Source organism: Aspergillus japonicus, assembly GCF_003184785.1.
Source record: "Aspergillus japonicus CBS 114.51 unplaced genomic scaffold BO86scaffold_141, whole genome shotgun sequence".
Classification (NCBI taxonomy): domain Eukaryota; kingdom Fungi; phylum Ascomycota; class Eurotiomycetes; order Eurotiales; family Aspergillaceae; genus Aspergillus; species Aspergillus japonicus.
Window position 1 is genome coordinate 12073 of NW_020291778.1, and position 17511 is coordinate 29583.

The window sequence follows — 17511 nt, forward strand, 5'->3', positions numbered from 1 at the left end:
ATATAGATATGGTAATGGTAAGACAGTTCGGTAAGCAAGGAACTATACAAGCGAGATGTTATACGCGCGAAGAAGAACCGTGCCACCAAGAAAATCCAAGCCCCAGGTCAAGGAAACTTGGAAATAATAGCTAGAAGGAGTAAAAAGCAGACTAGGCAGATGATTTATGTGTTCAATTGCTATAAGCTGATGAACTGATAAAGTTATGTTGTTCGCTACCTGATCTTACTCTCTTCCTCTCTCCCGACCACAATCAAACCCCGTGTTCTATCCTGGTATTATTGCTGGGTCTTACCTAGCTATATCTGACAGATACTTGCAAAGTGGAATAAAAGGAAAAGAAAGTGATGCACGCTTAGGACAACCCAGCTAAGCCGACTGCACGCCCTCATCCACGTCCTCTTCCTCCTCCCCGTCTTCATAGTCCTCATCTACCCCGAGCTCATCTTCCTCCTCCACGGCCACTTCATCTGAACTGGTCCGATCGGTCATCGGCGGAAGCACCGGATCCGACAAGGTAGGCGACGCCTCAAGATGGCAGGCTGTATCTGGCACCGTGGAAGCCCGTGACAGTTGGTCTTCCTCGTCCTCGTCCGTGTCACCGTGGCTCGATCTCACCCCGCTATAGCATCTGGGTGATTCGTTTGGCTCAAACTCCTTCGCGTAGCTAGACAGCTCCACGATTGGGTCACCGGGTGTCCGAGGCACCCAGCCCTTGCATGCCCGGCTGTACAGGTCTTGGAATGAGGTCCCGTGACTGCGATTGCTGAACCATTCATGCTCCAGAGCTTCCTTGGCCGTCATGCGCTTGTCCTCCGCCATCTCAAGCAGGCGGCAGATGAAGTTTTGGGCGCGGATTCTGAGCTTCTGTACATAAAAGAAACTCAATAGCTTGAACATAGTAGTGTCCTGAGCAACAAAGTCCGCCCACGATTCGAACGAACTATCGGGAACAAGCTCTCCGGTGAGTAGGATGGTTGCCACACATCCCAGAGACCACATGTCGACAGCTTTGGTGTAACGTCTCTCGAGCATCTCACTACTGCAGTTAGCGAGCTGATTCCGCCCTGCTACAGATACATGCTGTCACATAGTGCCAGCAGAAGACTGAACATGACTTACGGAGCACGATACGCAATGGTACCCGTCGTTGCCGACATTCTCTCCATCGGATGATTCAGCCGTGTGGCGCAGCCAAAGTCAGTGAGAACAACCCTACCCCCCTCTTCCAGCGTTGTCATGAGGATATTATCGAGTTTCAGGTCGCAGTGGACAATATTTCGGTCATGAAGGTAGTCGAGTGCCATGAGGATCTGCCGTACTACCGCTGCGGCCTCCATATTACCAAGCTTTCCCCCTTTGTATTGCATATAAGAGAAGAGATCCCCTCCTGTGAGAAGATCCTGGAAGATGTAGCTGTTCACTACCGTAAGTCTTTATCCGTGTTTTCGGGTCCCCCACAACTCACTATGTATCAGGGGAGCAGACCACTTTCTCGAGGCTCACGATATTGGGCTGTGCGCAGGAGTAATCAGTCAGCTTTCCCACAAGGTATAACGTATTGTCCTACAAACCACCCACGTATAGCCACCCGGCCTCTCTAATCCAAGGGCACCCACAAGTCCCTGCCTTCCTCTTTTTAAAGGGACCAGACTTACATGGCTCAGGTCCTTCAAGATCATAACCTCCTGCCGCAGAAGCTCGCGCTTCTCCGTCCACCTCTTCCACACCAGGTCATCAAACTGCGCCATAGCCCCGGATTCCCCGGATTTCCCAGCTTCCCCAGCCTCCCCCGAAGGCTGTGACTCATGGCGCTCGAAGAGGTTGGCGAGGTCCGCTCTCACCGATCGGATAACCTGATCTCTCAGCGGCCGCAGATCCAGGACCTTACACGCCAATTGCCGACCATTGTCTCGCCGATATGCCATGTAAACCGTTGCGAACCCTCCAAGCCCGAGTTTACGGTACGTCAGGATATATTGGCCGCGGTTCAGGGCCTGCATCTCCTCTTGCTGCAGCTCATACGGCGTCTGTTTGTCATACACCCGGTCCGGGCAATTGAACATGAGGAACTTGTCGCCCTTCAGGCAGAGGATGTCGCCGTGGGTGAGCAGGAAGCCGCCAGCCGAACGGCCCATGGGGTAGCCGTTCCAGGTGGACACGTTCATGGAGAGGTCCTGGGCGTAAACGAGCGGAGCGACCTCGCTGGGGTTGTCGCGGTCGAAGACCACGGTGTGGATGCGGAGATGCTTCCGCGACACGTGTTTGCTCTTGATAATGTAGTCGCATTTCGTCGAGCGGCCGATGGTGATCACTTGGTCGCTGTAGATGGCGAGAGGGTTGGTGGAGTCCCCGGTATGGATGTCGTGGGTTAAGATGGTGCCGACGAAGAAGCTTTGGGAGGAGGTGGAGTTCTGGGTAGGGTGCGTGGACATGCTGGTAGCTGATGTCGATGGAATAATGCTGATAACTGAAGTGACAGTGAAGGGGTATATTCTAAGTGTAAACGACTGTAATGATATAGTTGAGAGTAAAGTGGGAGGAAGATGAGGTTTCTGTTGACCGTCGACGACTGTATATTGCTGCTGGCTGCCTCAGGACAGGATTGGGACGGATTGGGAAGGAGCGCATCACAGTGACCGCGCACTCCCTGCTTTCTCGATGCGAGGCCAACCTTGATGAAGCGTCGGGACGGGCAATATGGAACGATTTACTGAGTTCTTGGTGGTTGTAACTAACTGCCTTGCTTGTAGAGGGCATAGTGGTGCTACTCATATTGTGACTGCTTCTAAGCGGCCCAACTCTCTGCTGCAGCTATAGACCGTTTAATGGTATATAGAAATACCCTGTTATTACTGTGAGTACTGGCCAATTTTTCCCTTGGTAGCTTCAATACTGGTACCATCGGAATAGCCTCATATCTATCACGCCCTAATATCAATGCATCATACATTTAAGGAGAACCCCAGAACTTCAAAGCATATTTGGCTAGGGATTCAACCAAAAGCCCCAGGAGTATATTAAAGAGCCTAGCTATCAAGCTCTATCCAATTCCTAGGGCCGGCTACACCCTTCCATCAGGTCACAGCACGCAGGAGTACCGCTTCACAAGCCCCCAAGCCAACCGCAGACAGGAAATCTATCCATATATCATCTACGTACTGGAACTATACAGTGACATACACACATACACACATACACATATTAAAAAGCTAGGGAACGCCCCCCGAAGGTCCCTTACTATCCACTCCGATCGTCTTCAAGAACGGCTCAATAATGCCCCGTTTGCGCTCCTCCAGGGCTCGTCGGTCTTTTTCCTTCGCGGGCACGGGTCCCTCCGTGGTGATCAGCACCGAAGCGAAGATCGTCGCCAGGGCGGTTTCAACCGCTTGGCGGCGCATGGCCATCTGGGAGATGATCGGAGAGGGCTCGGAGGCGGAAGAGTTGAATGTGCGCGTTCGGCGCCGGAATGCGTTGGCGGATATAAAGGATGATGGGGGCGGTGGTTGCTCTTGCTCTTGCTCTTGCTCTTGCTGCTGCTGCTGCTCTTGAGGGGTGGCTGAATCTTTTGGCGAGTTCTCCTGAGTTGTTGCGCTTCGGTTCTCGAGCGGTGGGGCTAAGATCTTTAGAGGGCCGTGGGTGGGGATGGATGATGCTGGGGCAACTTCGTTGGCAATACGGGCTAGCATGAAGGTTACGAAAGTGAAAGAGACGCTGTGGGCGGGGGAGTAGGCGAGGCTTTCCAGCACCCACGCTTGGGTTTCTTCCCACGACAAAGGCGGCGCGCGGGTTTTCTCGCGAGCGAGGATCTGTTGGTCTAGATTTTGCCAGACAGTGTTGGTGACGACGCCGTCTTTCAATGACCGAAGGAACACAAGTAGCGTTTCGCCGAGGATCTCGAGACGATGAAGACAAGATACTTCGGGCGCGAAGACGATGCTGAAATCTTTATTGGTGTCCAAAGCCTCGCGAGCGGCGGCCAGAAGTGAGAGACGCTCGTCCTTGTCCCGTAAGGTCCATGTCTCAGGCTCAAAAGGCCAGCCATAGCCATAGGGCTCCTTGAGCCATGGAGCTATGTCATCCTCTGAGTGGCCTCTTGTCATACTCCATTCAGCGACAGCTCGTTCAGTCATTTCCGAGATAGCCTCAGTCAGTCTGAATAGCTCGCGAGGTGCCGATAGAGGCACGGCCGAATTCCGCCGTTGCTCGGAGTTGTTGAGACTCCGCGCTCCCGCCTCGGGCATCATTGTGAGCTCTTCGAGCGAGCGGCCAAAGCAGGTAGGCAGCCATTTGCCGTACGCAGAAATGAAATGGTCCCGGCCATTCGTTACTCGGAGGACGAGGACTTCTTCCAGGCTGAATTGGTCCTGATTCAACAACCGAGCCAGCTCTACGTCTCGGACATACGCCGTGACCTCAATATTAGCGATCTCACCAGGGAGGAGAGTGCATTCGTTCGACGGCAGCTTCCTTTTCGAGTTTTCTTGTTCAGAATGGTGTACCCTGTACTCCAACCAAGGAGCAGACTTGTGGGCTTCATTCTGTTCCGGCTTCTCCAGAGAAAAGGTGGCGGATACACCGCTGGTATTGGCGACTGTCAAGGTCCGAGTGACGGGAACATCGAACGGCACGTCTCCAAAATTCACGGCGTTGGGATCTTCGCTGGTGGGCTGATTACCATGATGATCGACCACCACGGTGAGTCCAGGTCGAGACTCGTTTTCAACCTTGTCCAGTTCTCGAACCACTTCCTGATGGATCTTGGCCTTTATTTGCGGATCCACGGACTCGAATGTCAAGGTAAATCCAGCCACAAGAGGCTTGTGGTCGGAGGAGAGTATCCCTTGGTGAGACAAGTAATAGTCTAACTGAAGAGACTCGTCGGCCTCAGCGGCAGACATAAAAGAGTCATCATCATTGGAATCCTTGTCGGGGTCATATTCATCCCCACTGTCCGCTCCGTCAACATCTGGGTCATAATCGAATAAGACGTTGTCATCAGCAGCCGCCTTATCCAGACCCCTAGCCTTCATCTGCTCATCCCGCTTCCTAGCCTCCTCGGCTTCTTTGGCCAGCCGCTCAGACCTCAGTTTGTCCTTGTGTGATCGGAAAAGGATCCGGTCGCACCAGCTGGGACCGCGATTTTTCTCACTCGAATCGAACCTGCCCACGCTGCCTACGTCATACTTGTAGGTAGGCAGAAAGGTGATGGGACCTTCTCGCCAACCATCATGGAACGCCTTACGCTTGCTCTGCTGCATTGTGAGTTGGTCATGGGGCAGCAGAGATGATATCGTGGTCTGTAAAGAGGCAGGATCTGTATGGGGATCGATGTCGTCGTCCGAAACAGGCGAGTTAGTGCTGCGTCTTTTAGATGATCGCTGCTGCTCTCCTTCGTCTTTGGCTACTACTTGAGGTGATTCGGTACGGTCACTGGTATCCACTCGTGTTTGGTGCCGGTTATCGTAGTCGTTCTCCGTGTGTCGAGCCAACACTCGACGCACATCATCCCCGGGTATGTCTTCCAGCCGGTAATTGAGATCTCCGAACCAGAAAGCAAAGTCCTCTTGCCCGATACTCTCGGCAGGGTCTTCACGAAGGCTCGCGATCGGATCAATGGGTTCGAAGCGAGTCCGTGTAACGATCTGCGAAGCATCCCAATTGCGCCGCTCCAGGCTGTTCTTATCGGACCCGGCGGCCAGATGGCAGTTCACAAAGACAACGCATGTAGTTTCGCCGAGGACCAAGCGAGTCGCGACGGCGCCTTTGTTACCCATGTATCCTAAGAGCCCCGTACCCACAGTAGTGCAGCTCACAGACGATACCTGGTTGGCCAGGGAGGGGGAAGCATACACCAGCTGCAGCAATCCCACCAGCTGTGTCTCGGCAACAAGCTTATATCCCGGTGGCAAGGCCTTCTCCAGCGCCGCCTCCCATCTATTGGCCGGCGCTGGATCGACAAACGGTCTCAGCGCCTCCGCCGGCGACGAGACATCCACAATCTCCTGCAAGCCCAGAACGTAGAGGTCAATCTGGTCCGGCGCAGTCTCGGACAATGACGCTGTCTGCCCTGCGGAAGAGTCGTCCGTCTGATTTTCTCCCTGCGAGTCCTTAACCCGCAACCCAGATAATTGCTCGCATACCCCCTTCTGTTGCACGAACCAGTTCCCGATGTCGTTCTCGGTGCCTGGAATCGCAGCCACGTTCCATGTGCCGACCTTGACTCGGATCGACTGCTGGCGGGTGTATTCGGCCTTTCGCGCTTTGACGGCCTGCGGGAGCGATGAGGGGTCGGTCTCCGGAAACGTTTCGTTATCGCCCGGATATTCGCCGGAGATGTGTTGCTGCGATGGCGGTTGCTGGGCGGTGGAAGCCATGGTGTATGATGAAGGGAGTAGTGTGCGCCCTCTCGTTGAATCCAGGGATATAGATCTATATATAGGGTGGCCTCCGAGCGATGCGGGCGAATACGAGGTCACCGCGGACTGGCACGCGGCGCAACAGGTTGCACAAACGAATAGGAGCTAGATGCGATAATTTGAAACATTAGGAAATGAACATCAGGCGACCATCAAACGAGAGATCAGAGGTCGTTCTAAATCAAAACTGAGGTGTGGAACAGAGCGCTGGTGGCGAAGGCTGTAGCGAGCGAGAACTGCGTGGACTACGTATAAGCCCGCGGGAGCGGCGGCTCTGGATTGGTATAGACTGGGATGGGAGGCGCTCACATGCGAGACAACAGTCTTGGAAATTCGATTCAAGGTCTGCGATCAGCCTTCTCAAAGAGGGATCGCAGAACCCAGTGAAAGAGAGAAAGGGTGGTGAGAGGATGGAGGTTTTGAGGTGGGAGGGGGAAGAAGGAGAAGGAGAAGAGGGAGAGGGCGGATGAATCAATGATGGAATGACATTCCAGACCGCGGGGTGCTTTCCGACCGGCCAGTGCAGTGAGCTTCTTCCCCTTCCTTTCCCTTCCTCTCTCCGCCGCAACTTCCTCACATCATCATCACCTCCACCTCACCTCCATTCACATCCTTCGTCTCTCTCTTTGACCTCACAATCCTTCTCTATACCGGCACTCGCACACAATGTCCGCTCGCAAACCCCGACGCGCCCACTCCAACCAGAGCACCAACAACCTCAACAACCCGCGACACCATCAACACCACCCAAGCCAAAGCGGCTTCGCCCAACCCTCCGACTACGACTCCGACTACCAAACCTATCTCTCAGACACGCAGCACCACCACCAACAACAGCAGCAGCAGCAGCAGCAACAGCAACTCCCCATCCACCCTCACCCTCACCCTCAGCACCCCCCACAAGCACAACAACAACAACCACTACTCCCAATGACAACCACCACGACGGTCCCCGCGCGGCCGCCCCTCCGCACCAACGAAGACCTCAACCTCTCCGTCCTCCGCCGCCACAACCCAACCATCACCTCGATCCTCTCACTCGCGCAATACGCCGTGGTCTACATCTTCAGCCCCAGCACGCGCCAATGGGAGAAAAGCGGCGTGGAGGGGACGCTGTTCGTGTGCCAACGGTCGCAGGGCGAGCTGGGCGAGGAGCGCTACAGCGTCTTCGTGCTGAACCGCCGCGGGCTCAACAATTTCGACCTCCCGCTCTCCGACGGCGACAACGTCGAGATCACCGAGGAGTATATCATCCTGAAGTCGGATCTCGCGCCGGAGGTGGTGGAGGGTGCTTCCATCCCGGGGATGGTGCCGCCAGCGAACTCCACTGCCCCTGCTGCTGCTGCGAAGCCTTCAGGGAATGGTGGCGGTGGTGGTGGTGGTGGTGGTGGGGATATTCGGATCTACGGGTTGTGGATCTACAGTGAACCGCCGCCGAATTCTACGGCCGAGACGCGCAGCATCAACGCGCAGATGATCCGCGAGTGTGCGGTGCATGCCGGGGAGAGCTTGAAGCTGGCCCGCGAGCGCGTGGAGGCGACACGGCAGAATGGGATGCATGTGGCTGCGGCGACGGCGGCGGCGGCGGCTACGACGGGCGCCCCGTTGGAGGAGGTGAGCACCAGTGTGGCGATGGGGAGGCAGGTCTCGCTCAAGGATCTGTTCGGCCAGCAGCGCGCCCAGGATGATGGGTGGAGTGTGCGCGCGCATCAGATTGCGCCCGCCGATTGGCAGCATGCGCCTCCGTCGCAGCCGCAGCCGGGTCCGGGGTCGGGTCCTGCGCAGGCTGGAGCTGTGCCGGCACTGCAGCAGGATGTCCTGGGGGATTTGTTTCGGAGGGCTGGGCTGGCGTATCAGGGGGGCCAGTGAGGTCTATATTTTTGGGTGTGCATATGAGAGAGGATACCCATGAATGACGGTGGTATGATTAGCGCATATAGAAGTTTTGGTGTGCATTGTTGAAAGACGTCCGTAGCCCTACCTCTATTACACAATGTCTATGCATTCAATACCTCCATGCTTCTTCCCCCATCCAACCCCCAAATCCCTAGATTATCCATCCCATCACCGCACAATCTCCCTAACCATCCCAGCAACCTTCTCCGCCATAACCTCACTATGCCCTACCCCATCACAACCCAGTCAGCACACACCCCTCAAATCAACCCACATCCCCGCCCCAAGAACAGCCCCGAGACCCAAACCACCAAGACGGGGGGGAAAAGACTCACTCAAACAGAAAGCATGCGGCACGCCCTCCTCACAAACCACCATCGTCGGACCACTTCCCCCTTCCCCCTCCCCACCCTTCGCCCTACCATTCGAACTTGAACTCCCATTCCCACCCCCCCGCAAAGCAATAATCTCCTCCCTCGTCTCCTCAGCCACCCAATGATCCCCGCGCCCATAGTAGAAGAATAACCTCGTCAACCCCTCCTCATTCTCGGGGGTCGACGCAATCCCCCACACCTCGTCGGCCCACTCGTCCGAGTTGATGGTGGACATCTCCGAGGCGGCCATGTGTCTATCACCTGTCAGCTTCGCACGGAGACTGTACTCGTACGACAAGGGGTTTAGTGGGGTCATGATGATTTCGGATCTCACTGGACCTAATCTCCGAGAAAAGAGAGAGGGGAAGGGAAATGGGAAGGGCGAACGTACAAAGCCTGTCTTACCCCCCTCTTACTCGCGAGGAATCGACACGTCGTGTCCACGGCGTCGGACGGCGGGGATCCCATCGCCAGACGCACGACCGTGCGGAGCAGGAAGGCCGGGAGGAGGGTCGTGAGGACCCGGGCGAAGAGGCTGGCGATGAGGGCTAGGTGAGGGAGGATGCTGAGGAGGGTCTTACCCGTGTGGGGATAGGTGAGGCGGTTAGCGGGTGGTTTTTTTAAGTTATCCTCGGGGAGAGTGGGCAGGAGAGGATTGAGTGATTTCGGGGAAAGGTTTGGGGGCTTACGGTCAGTTTCCTCCCGGAGGGGGATTTCGCGATGTCGACGACGGTGGGGAAGAGGAGGATGCCGCTGGTGAGGGTGAAGGAGGGGTGGTTTTGGTCGGCTGATGATGAGAAGGATGATGTTAACGATGTTGATGCTGATGTTGATGCTGATGCTGAGCATCGTTCGCGGTGGCGCCGGATGAGCTCCATAGCGATGTAGGTCCCCACGGAGTGGCCGATCAATATAACTCGGGGTCTGATTGTCTCATCGTTGGCATGATTCAAGGCTGAGGTCTCCGATGCAACAACGCTATTCACGCAATCGTCCAGCTTGCGCTGCACGAAGCGGATCTGGTCTTCCAGGTCGTGATAGTGTGATGTGTGGTAATCGGACGGTGATGAAGACACCTCAAAGCCGGCGAGGCTGTGGCCGTAGAGGTGAAACCTGGGGCACGCATCGTCCTCGGAGCTCCAGGCCCTCAATTTCTCGATCAGATGCGTGAAGAATGGGTAGTAGTATGATATCAAGCCAGGATTGCCGGAGATGAAGTAGATAAGCACGGGGCTCCCAGACAAACTCCCGGAGGATTTCTTGTCGCACAAGGTGTGGAAGAAACTATCCGGGGTCATGTGAGGGTCAATTTCCGGGGGCATGGCGCCTGAGTCAATGTCTAACGACACGCTGAAGATCTCTGAATCATGCATGTCCACCTCAAACTTCAAGTCTGGAACATGCAATGCATCCTGTCTTCGTCGCTGCCTCGCCGGCCGCGGGAGACAGCGGCGGATGTACTCTTTTCCCGCTAGCCGAGGATGTGATCGGCGCTCATATACATACATCCTACACATACATTATTCTACAGTCGCTAACATCGCGGCGCCAGGATCAAGTTCACTTGACATTGCCCATGCAAAGATATGTGCAATCGATGTCTTTTCGCAAATGCTATCCTCCTCTTCAACCCCAGCCCATACCATACCATACCGTCCAGTCCATCCAGCAAGCCTGACTCCGCCCCTGTCCAGAGCCCTCGAAATCCCGAATGATAAGTGAAGAGAAGAGGAAAAGTGCTATAAATGTACAATCATCTCGAACCGGACTGATCAAAACAAGTCCGGCTTCTAAAAGGAAAGCCATCAAGGAACAAAGAGGGAATCGTACAGAAAGAATGCGTTCGGTCCATCGGTAACAATGCTAGAAAAACGCATCACTTCATCTGGTATCTAGAAGGCTGTCGTAAACAAACACGGAGTGTTCCGCAACTCTGACAAATGACAACACAACAATGAATGCAGGGAGAGGATATTCACAACAAAAAGATCAGACGATTCAGAATATCATGAAATCATCCACCTTGACTGTCATGGTTATCATCTCGGTTCTCCTTTTCGTTGCTCGTTTTGTCTACCGCGGTATCAGTGGGCTTGACTGTTGCGGAGCCCAGGTTGATCGCAATCCGTTTTGGTGCGGCGCTGGTGGTCGTATTGCCCAAAGTCGACCCTTTCTCGTTGGATGAAAGAGAGCCAATAGACACGCTTCGTTTCCGGCGCAGAAGCCCTGCACTCCCGGATCCTGCATTGACTGAGCTTCGTCGTTTGGGGCCCGTTGTAAGCTTCATCAATTCGTCATCATCTTCCTCTTCGCGTCGGCGCTTCTCCGACAATCTTTCGGGTGGGGTCTGTATTGTCAACGAGACGGGCGTGGACGGTGCCTCCTCCGATGAATCCATGGTAGTGTCTCGACTGGGGTCATCCTGTGATGGCGATTCTTGCTTTGGTTGCGTCTGGTCTTCAGCCTTGGTATCCATCGCGTCGTCTTCGTCGTCATCATCTGGATAATCAACTAAAGGCTTCACTACGGGCGATGCTGCGCCGTTCTGCGGGTGTGCAGAGATTGCTGTGTTCTGTTGGGGATCCTGCTGCCACTTTAGAACATGGTTAGTACTCCGGTTTGTCTGTTTCCTGGCTGATGCGACTTACCTCTTCTTCATCATCCGAAGTGTTGAAGTATTCTTCTTCTGCAGCGTCCATTTCCTTGACTCCTTGCCAGCGCGACCCATTGGCTTGCATCCGCTGATCTGGCAATTCTTCTTCCTGGGAGTATAGAGTAGAGTCCGCCTCCTCTGCGCCGTAGCCCTGCAATTGCTCGTAACGTAAGTACAGGGTTTGGAACGTGTCCACATAGGTGATGTTCTTGATCTGCTCGCCATATTTCTCCACCAGATGAAGAACGATGGGTTTGATGTTCTCGCGCTTGATGTACTCGAAGAGTTCAAGGCAGGCCGAATTCAGAAGGTTGTCACGTGGCATCGACTGGTAGACGATATCGAGGATCAGACCAAACGTGTTGTTGCGGGTCATCATAGCTTGGTAAAAGGTATCTTGAAGACTAATTAGAGTGCGAAAGAACTTCAGGGCAGCTGTGGAGATTAAGAAGTTAGTTTCCAGCAGACCAACGCAACTATCGCAGCGACCTACTCAATTTGAGATGCTTCTGGGGCACAGTGAGTAGTTGAGCGACCCGAGGGGCGAGCGACTCGTCATGGATAACATTGCGAGAACGGTATAGATGCTGGCGCACGAAGAACGTAAGAATATCGACCAGATGCGAATACAGCGTTACATCTTGGAATGTGAGATCATTCACTGCGAAAGGGGGCGCCACAGTCAGCAAACATCAAACGATGGCATAGAGTAGCAAAACTCACGATTATCGCTGTTTTCGAGTCGCTTCAGAGGCCGAAACAGCCTCCTTGCAGACTCGTCGAAATGGTTCTGGACAAATGTATCCGAAAAGATATTGGAACGTGGCTTGTTGAAGTGCTCGGGTCCAGCCCGAGCCATGGCATCCGGCATTGGGATTTGTGGATCTAGCAGGACCTTGATCGCATCGGCAAGCTGATTCTTGACTCCGAGGTCGGTTTCCGTGTGCAGCAGGTCGATCAAAGTATCTGTAAGGGGCGTTTTCTTCTCGCTGACGGCCTTTAGCATGTATCCGCGCATCATGATCTGATCGTGGTCGAGGAGAGACACCAGAAGATCGATGCCTGTCGTGCGCAGTGGCGGCTTGGGGTGTTTGATGGCAAATGCGATCACAGCGAATAGACCATGGTTGATGAAATTGGCAAAGAGATTCGCACGCGCCGGCGCTTGCAAGTTCTTTGCGATGACGGCGCATTGATGAAGGAATTGGACCGCGTCCTCCTTACGCTTGTTGTCGGCGTTTCTAGGGTCGAATACTGTAAAGAGTTCCTTCAAGAACTGCGCGTTGGATTGTATATGATTAACGATTTCCACCTGGTTGAAGAAGATCAAGGAGTTTAGCACTGAAAACGTAGGATCATCTAGGATCCTAGCCAGAACCACGTCTTTGAGGTACTGTAAGCGCCAGGTGTATCGGATCTTGCGACGAATGAGAGGGTCCTTGATAGGAACCACTTCTTTGTAACGCGTCTGGTCTGCGAGGTAATGGCGATGGTTGGCCTTGTGGGTAGGGAACTCGGGGTCGTCTACAGCCCATTAGCGATTTCCTCAGCGCAAGACACTGCCATCGGGATTCATACATTCCAATGCCCCAACGACACCCAGGATGACGGGGTCTGTGACCACGGTTTCGATGATCGTGTTGTCGTTGAGTAGAATCAGCGACTTCATGATATTGCAAAGGCGATGTAGATCCGGAAGGCTTTCGAGGTCTTCCGCCATCGAGACCAGAGGAATCAATTTCGGAATATACTCATCACGAATGACCAATTTGGAAAGAGCATCGCGGCCGGCTTGAGTTATGCTCGAGGTCCGCATGATGTGGTCGATTTCGGGAAGGTTGCCTAGCTCGGGCGCCGGCAGCATAATCGACTGGTAGCTCTCGATCTCATCGGACAAGGCATCTTCTAGGCACAACGGAATGACCAGGTCAGCAAAATATCCCGTCATCAGCTATCGCCGCAGCGTAGCCCGGGGATGGGAGGAAATCTAACCTCCCGGCGCCAAACTGAGTAGATGTTGCTGCACGTTGTTGACGAAATCCCTTCGGAGGCTCAGTCAGTCTTCGGCTTGACTCATTTCCACTCCGTTCCGAGCTGGGCTCGATGCGCCTTACCAGATGACCGCGCAGCCTTCGGCCTCCTGAAAACTGAGTGCCATATCCGTTCCATTGGGCTCTGTCCATACGATCAATGTCTCTGATGGGGTCGCGTGATGGTCAGTGATGGTTCTTGTACGACTTGTCGCGTGCGCAATGGGCGGGCAGCGCGCAGGAGGGGTGGCACCTTGTTGCTTCTGGTATCCATCATCCTTGGAGATCTTGGTCTCCAACAGCACCCGGTTGGGTTCATCTTCCGACTCGACGAATATCCGCGGCTCATCCTAGCCATGGCGTGGACTGGTTAGCGATGAAATCTTTCATGGGAGCGACAACGCGCGCGCCCGACGGCGATGGTGCGTTTGCGCCCGACGAGCGGGCGACGCAGCCGTCGCGCGGCGGACAGCAGGTGAAAGGGACACAACTCACATCCAGGATCTGACCGGTGCAGAAGCCGGTGCCACGATCGAACCAGTCATTATCTCTGAGTTCATAGACCTTCACCCGCTTGCGATCGCTGGGTGGTTGCACCTCCAACGCCATGGTCCGGCAAAACGGAGAGGTGGCGTCTCGTCACTCCGGGACAACTCAGGAACGAGTGTTCCGGCGCGAGGAGAGCCCCAACGGAAGGGAAGGCGGAGAGAAAGATAAGAAAAGGCCGCGGCTTGGTCCAGATTGGACGGAGGATGTGCGGAAGGGAAGGGAAGGGAAAGAAGTGGGGATGGGAGGGAAAAGCGGGAAAGGTTAAAAAAGGGAGAAAGAAGGGAGAAGGGGAGGAATGATGATGTGGATGTGTGGATGTGATATGATGTGATAATCCGGTCAGGTGGAGGGGGAGAAGAGGAAAAGAAGAAAGGGAAGAGGAGACGGAGAGAGGAGGGGAGGGGGGAGGAAAGGCGACGAGGATGGAAACAAGCAAACGACGAGTACAGACAGAGAGAGAAGGAGGTTAAGGAGAGGTGTTGTGTGTTGTGTAGTGTATTGTAATGTAGGAGGAAAGGATAAGAGAGTTAGGTGTAGGAGAGAAAATGATGTAAAAGGGAAGAAAAGTGACAGGCCAAAAAAATAAAGATAGTAAGTAGCAGTCGCAGTAACTCCTCCGTACAGGTAAGAAGATGGGGACGGGGAAAGGTTAGCTGCTGCTTGTTGCTTGCTTGCTGCTGCTGCTTCCCTCACAGCTTGGACAGTACAGTACTTGTGCCTATGCTTTTGCTTCTGCTTCTGCTTCTGCTTGTTCTTAGATGATGAATGAGGATCCTTCCTGGCTTGGGGGTCGGGACCACCTGACGGCCTCGGCAGCTGTCTGTCTGTCTGTCTGTCTGTCTGTCTGTCTGCCTACCTATCTGCCTATCTGTCTCGGAAAAGGAAAAGAAAATGAACCGGACAACAACAACAACACGCGACCGTACTGAACAACACTACCTAAGGAATTGAAATCGCGCAACAAATCGGGACCTTATCAGAGCTAAGCTGAACTGGACAACGTCCGATATACGGCAACCCACCAACAGCCAGCCAGCAGTACATGACATTCCTACTACTCGTATGAAGGGCCAGCTCGGGGATCCGCAGCGAAAGCGGAGCGAGCAATTGCAGACTTGAAACCTTTCTGTCTACACCGGATCATAGCTATTCATATTAACTTATCTGAATACTCATCAGTTCCTCAATCAACAAGGGTCTTGCCGATGACGTGCGCGTCCCCGGAACGGTTTCAGGCCAGCCCTGAGGATTCAGGATAAGAATAGCCCACCAGCCGCTAGGGTGTCGGGGGGGCGGGGGGTTGGACCTTACAGCAGGATGCTTCTTCTTGTTCCATTTGGAGGGATGTGATACTGAATAGATTTATTTGTGGTTATTGTACTCCTCCGTATTGTAGTTAAGGTTGGGTCACCGGGTTGTCAGTCAGTCGGTCGGTCGGTCAGTCAAGGGGTGGAATGGCAAGGAGGAAGGAAGACCAAAAAGGTTCTAGCCCCGTCACTTATTGTTCCCCTCCCATTGTCAAATATTTGAATTGTTCTATAATTGTTCCATAAGGTACAGTACTAACAAGAAGAGTGTGTGTCCGCAACTGTAATCATCATCCCGGGACCCCACGCATTCAATATCCATGGAACCTTGGAGTGGATATGTAATAAGCTACTTCAGCCTCAGAACAGACGATCATTAACGTTAGGGAAGCAAAAGAATCGCAGTCATTGTTGTCGCCTCCCTTCGGGTCATTCCGCCTCTCTCCACCATCGATCAACAATAGACTAATGTTGATAGAGACCGAACAAGACCTAAGGTAGGTCGGGGCTCCTTCTCAGTTGGGCAGCGATCAGTTCAAGCTCAACCCGGGACTGCCTGAAGATGGTTGCACTACCGATACGGATCACTGCGCCTGTGCTCCCCTCGGTCAATAGATGAACCAAGGGGAGGGAAGGGGAGGATGGGTCATGTGGGGGATGCTGCGTCACCAAACATGCTCAATTCTTTGGATTTGAATCATGTTGGAGGAAATCCGTCATGAGTGCGGTTATCAGTGGGCGGATCGGAACTTCTTCCAGAAGAATGGCAAAGTGAATGAATGAATGCGACGGACGGAGGACAGGCCCGGATTGGAGTCCCGATGAGATCATCGCACAAAGCCTAATTCGGGGTGCCTGGGGCAGCCACTGCAGTGTGGCAAGATGAGTGTGACCATAGTCGAATTGATTTCTGAGTTGACCAATGAAGCTTGTTAAATCAGCTAACTGTATGCTTCGATACAGGTACGTATACAGTCTAATCATGTTGAATGGGTAGTCAACTACCTAGTAGGAACAGTAGGTGCCTACTACCATGCAACATACATACAACCGGTAACTTATAGGCCGGAACCCTACGTATTTATATATTAACTCCCTTCCCCCCCTGTAAGGCAAGAAAAAGAAAGTGCCCGGTGGATGTTCCGTGCAGGAACGCTAAGATCGGTGCATTGATGCGGAGGTGGCACTCAGACATCTACCTAAAACCGCTGCAGAATGTATGAGAGATCCCCCGTTAGCATCAAATCGCTATTCTTATCGTGGCCACTCCTTGGTAGTCGGTGTGTTCCAGACTGCTACCTGCTACCTGCTAAGCGTTGGATGATCCCTGATAGTCTAGCCGCCGGCGACGCGGGTCAGCTCCCTGATCGGGCCCGAGCGGTAGGGATGGATGGATCCACTTGGCGGGTGCGGACCGTGATTGGCTGCGAAGCACATGACGGGCGGGCGGATCTGATTCAGTTGGTGATTACATAATCTAGAGTTGAAAGTCCTCTCCACTTTCCAGTTGGTTTCCTCGGGACTTTCTCCAGCTTCATATCTCTCCAAATCAGCCGGCCGTTGGGTCTGATATACCCACGACCATCCGCGAGCGACTTCGGGAGCTTTGCGCTCGTGCGGGTTGGAAAGCTCCCGTCAGTGTGTCGTTATTCCAGTCATTTTCAGAGACGTTGGTTGCAGCAGTTGCAGCAGCCATGACACATTCTGCTGTGTCCCATGGCACAGACGACACTGGGGCTGGCCCATCCTCCACGGGCACCGATCTCGGTCGTGGCCATATACCACCACCCTCCAAGTCCGATGCCTCCGCTACCTATGATGTATATCCTACCGCGACGGACGGTAGCACCGACGAGGACTCGGAACCCGCAACAACAGCCGACCATCCCACCGACAAACCGCAAAGCCTGCTCGCCTACCTGACCACCCGAGAATTCTACATCACCCTTTTCCTCGGGTAAGACCGTATACACCACCGTCCTGACCTTTCGACTAACCACTGGATCCTCAAATAGTCAAATCCTCGCCATCACCAACACAGCCTGCAGCACCTTCAGCACCCTCCTCGCCGACCGCGGCGTCTCCCTCCCGGCCACGCAGACCTTCTTCAACTACCTCGTGCTGACCGTGATCTTCACCACCTACACAATCCACCGCCACGGCCTCCAGGGCTGGACCCGGAGTTTTCGGAGTCGTGGTTGGAAATGTATGATATGCCCCTCGCTGAGTCCCCGCCACGATCTTCCCGTCCCCATCCATGATGACCCTCTCCCCGTCCTCCTC

General features: G+C 54.0%; 6 protein-coding genes across 6 annotated transcripts; 2 read left to right on the forward strand and 4 right to left on the reverse strand.

Moving 5' to 3' along the window:
* Positions 1–213: 213 nt before the first annotated feature.
* Positions 214–2435, reverse strand: BO86DRAFT_414366 (FHA domain-containing serine/threonine-protein kinase; the record flags this gene model as incomplete). Its single annotated transcript, XM_025674835.1, has 4 exons — positions 214–1039; positions 1123–1416; positions 1469–1515; positions 1659–2435. 4 exons carry the CDS (start codon positions 2433–2435, stop codon positions 370–372), a joined length of 1788 nt encoding a protein of 595 aa, XP_025521685.1. The 3' UTR covers positions 214–369.
* A 729-nt stretch (positions 2436–3164) lies between these two features.
* BO86DRAFT_414367 (phosphatase family protein) lies at positions 3165–6820 on the reverse strand. Its single transcript, XM_025674836.1, has 2 exons — positions 6729–6820; positions 3165–6655 (listed from the first exon to the last, which is right to left on the reverse strand). The coding sequence occupies exon 2, from the start codon at positions 6375–6377 to the stop codon at positions 3213–3215; it is 3165 nt and encodes a 1054-aa protein (XP_025521686.1). The 5' UTR covers positions 6378–6655; positions 6729–6820; the 3' UTR covers positions 3165–3212.
* An 11-nt stretch (positions 6821–6831) lies between these two features.
* BO86DRAFT_393976 (Dcp1 family protein) lies at positions 6832–8391 on the forward strand. The gene has a single exon (XM_025673138.1). The coding sequence runs from the start codon at positions 7086–7088 to the stop codon at positions 8286–8288; it is 1203 nt and encodes a 400-aa protein (XP_025521687.1). The 5' UTR covers positions 6832–7085; the 3' UTR covers positions 8289–8391.
* A 92-nt stretch (positions 8392–8483) lies between these two features.
* Positions 8484–10011, reverse strand: BO86DRAFT_327293 (bifunctional triacylglycerol lipase/ester hydrolase; the record flags this gene model as incomplete). The annotated part of the gene is made up of 4 exons (XM_025668604.1): positions 8484–8542; positions 8651–8943; positions 9081–9265; positions 9379–10011. The coding sequence occupies 4 exons, from the start codon at positions 10009–10011 to the stop codon at positions 8484–8486; spliced, it is 1170 nt and encodes a 389-aa protein (XP_025521688.1).
* Positions 10012–10703: 692 nt separating this feature from the next.
* On the reverse strand, positions 10704–13981 carry BO86DRAFT_327310 (SMEK family protein; the record flags this gene model as incomplete). The annotated part of the gene is made up of 9 exons (XM_025668605.1): positions 10704–11282; positions 11338–11777; positions 11836–12003; positions 12066–12866; positions 12921–13247; positions 13335–13384; positions 13457–13538; positions 13626–13722; positions 13868–13981. 9 exons carry the CDS (start codon positions 13979–13981, stop codon positions 10704–10706), a joined length of 2658 nt encoding a protein of 885 aa, XP_025521689.1.
* Positions 13982–16922: 2941 nt separating this feature from the next.
* Positions 16923–17434, forward strand: BO86DRAFT_384379 (DUF914-domain-containing protein; the record flags this gene model as incomplete). Its single annotated transcript, XM_025670874.1, has 2 exons — positions 16923–17185; positions 17244–17434. Coding segments are annotated over 2 exons (454 nt in total), but the record flags the coding sequence as incomplete, so codon positions are not given.
* Between the last annotated feature and the right edge of the window lie 77 nt (positions 17435–17511).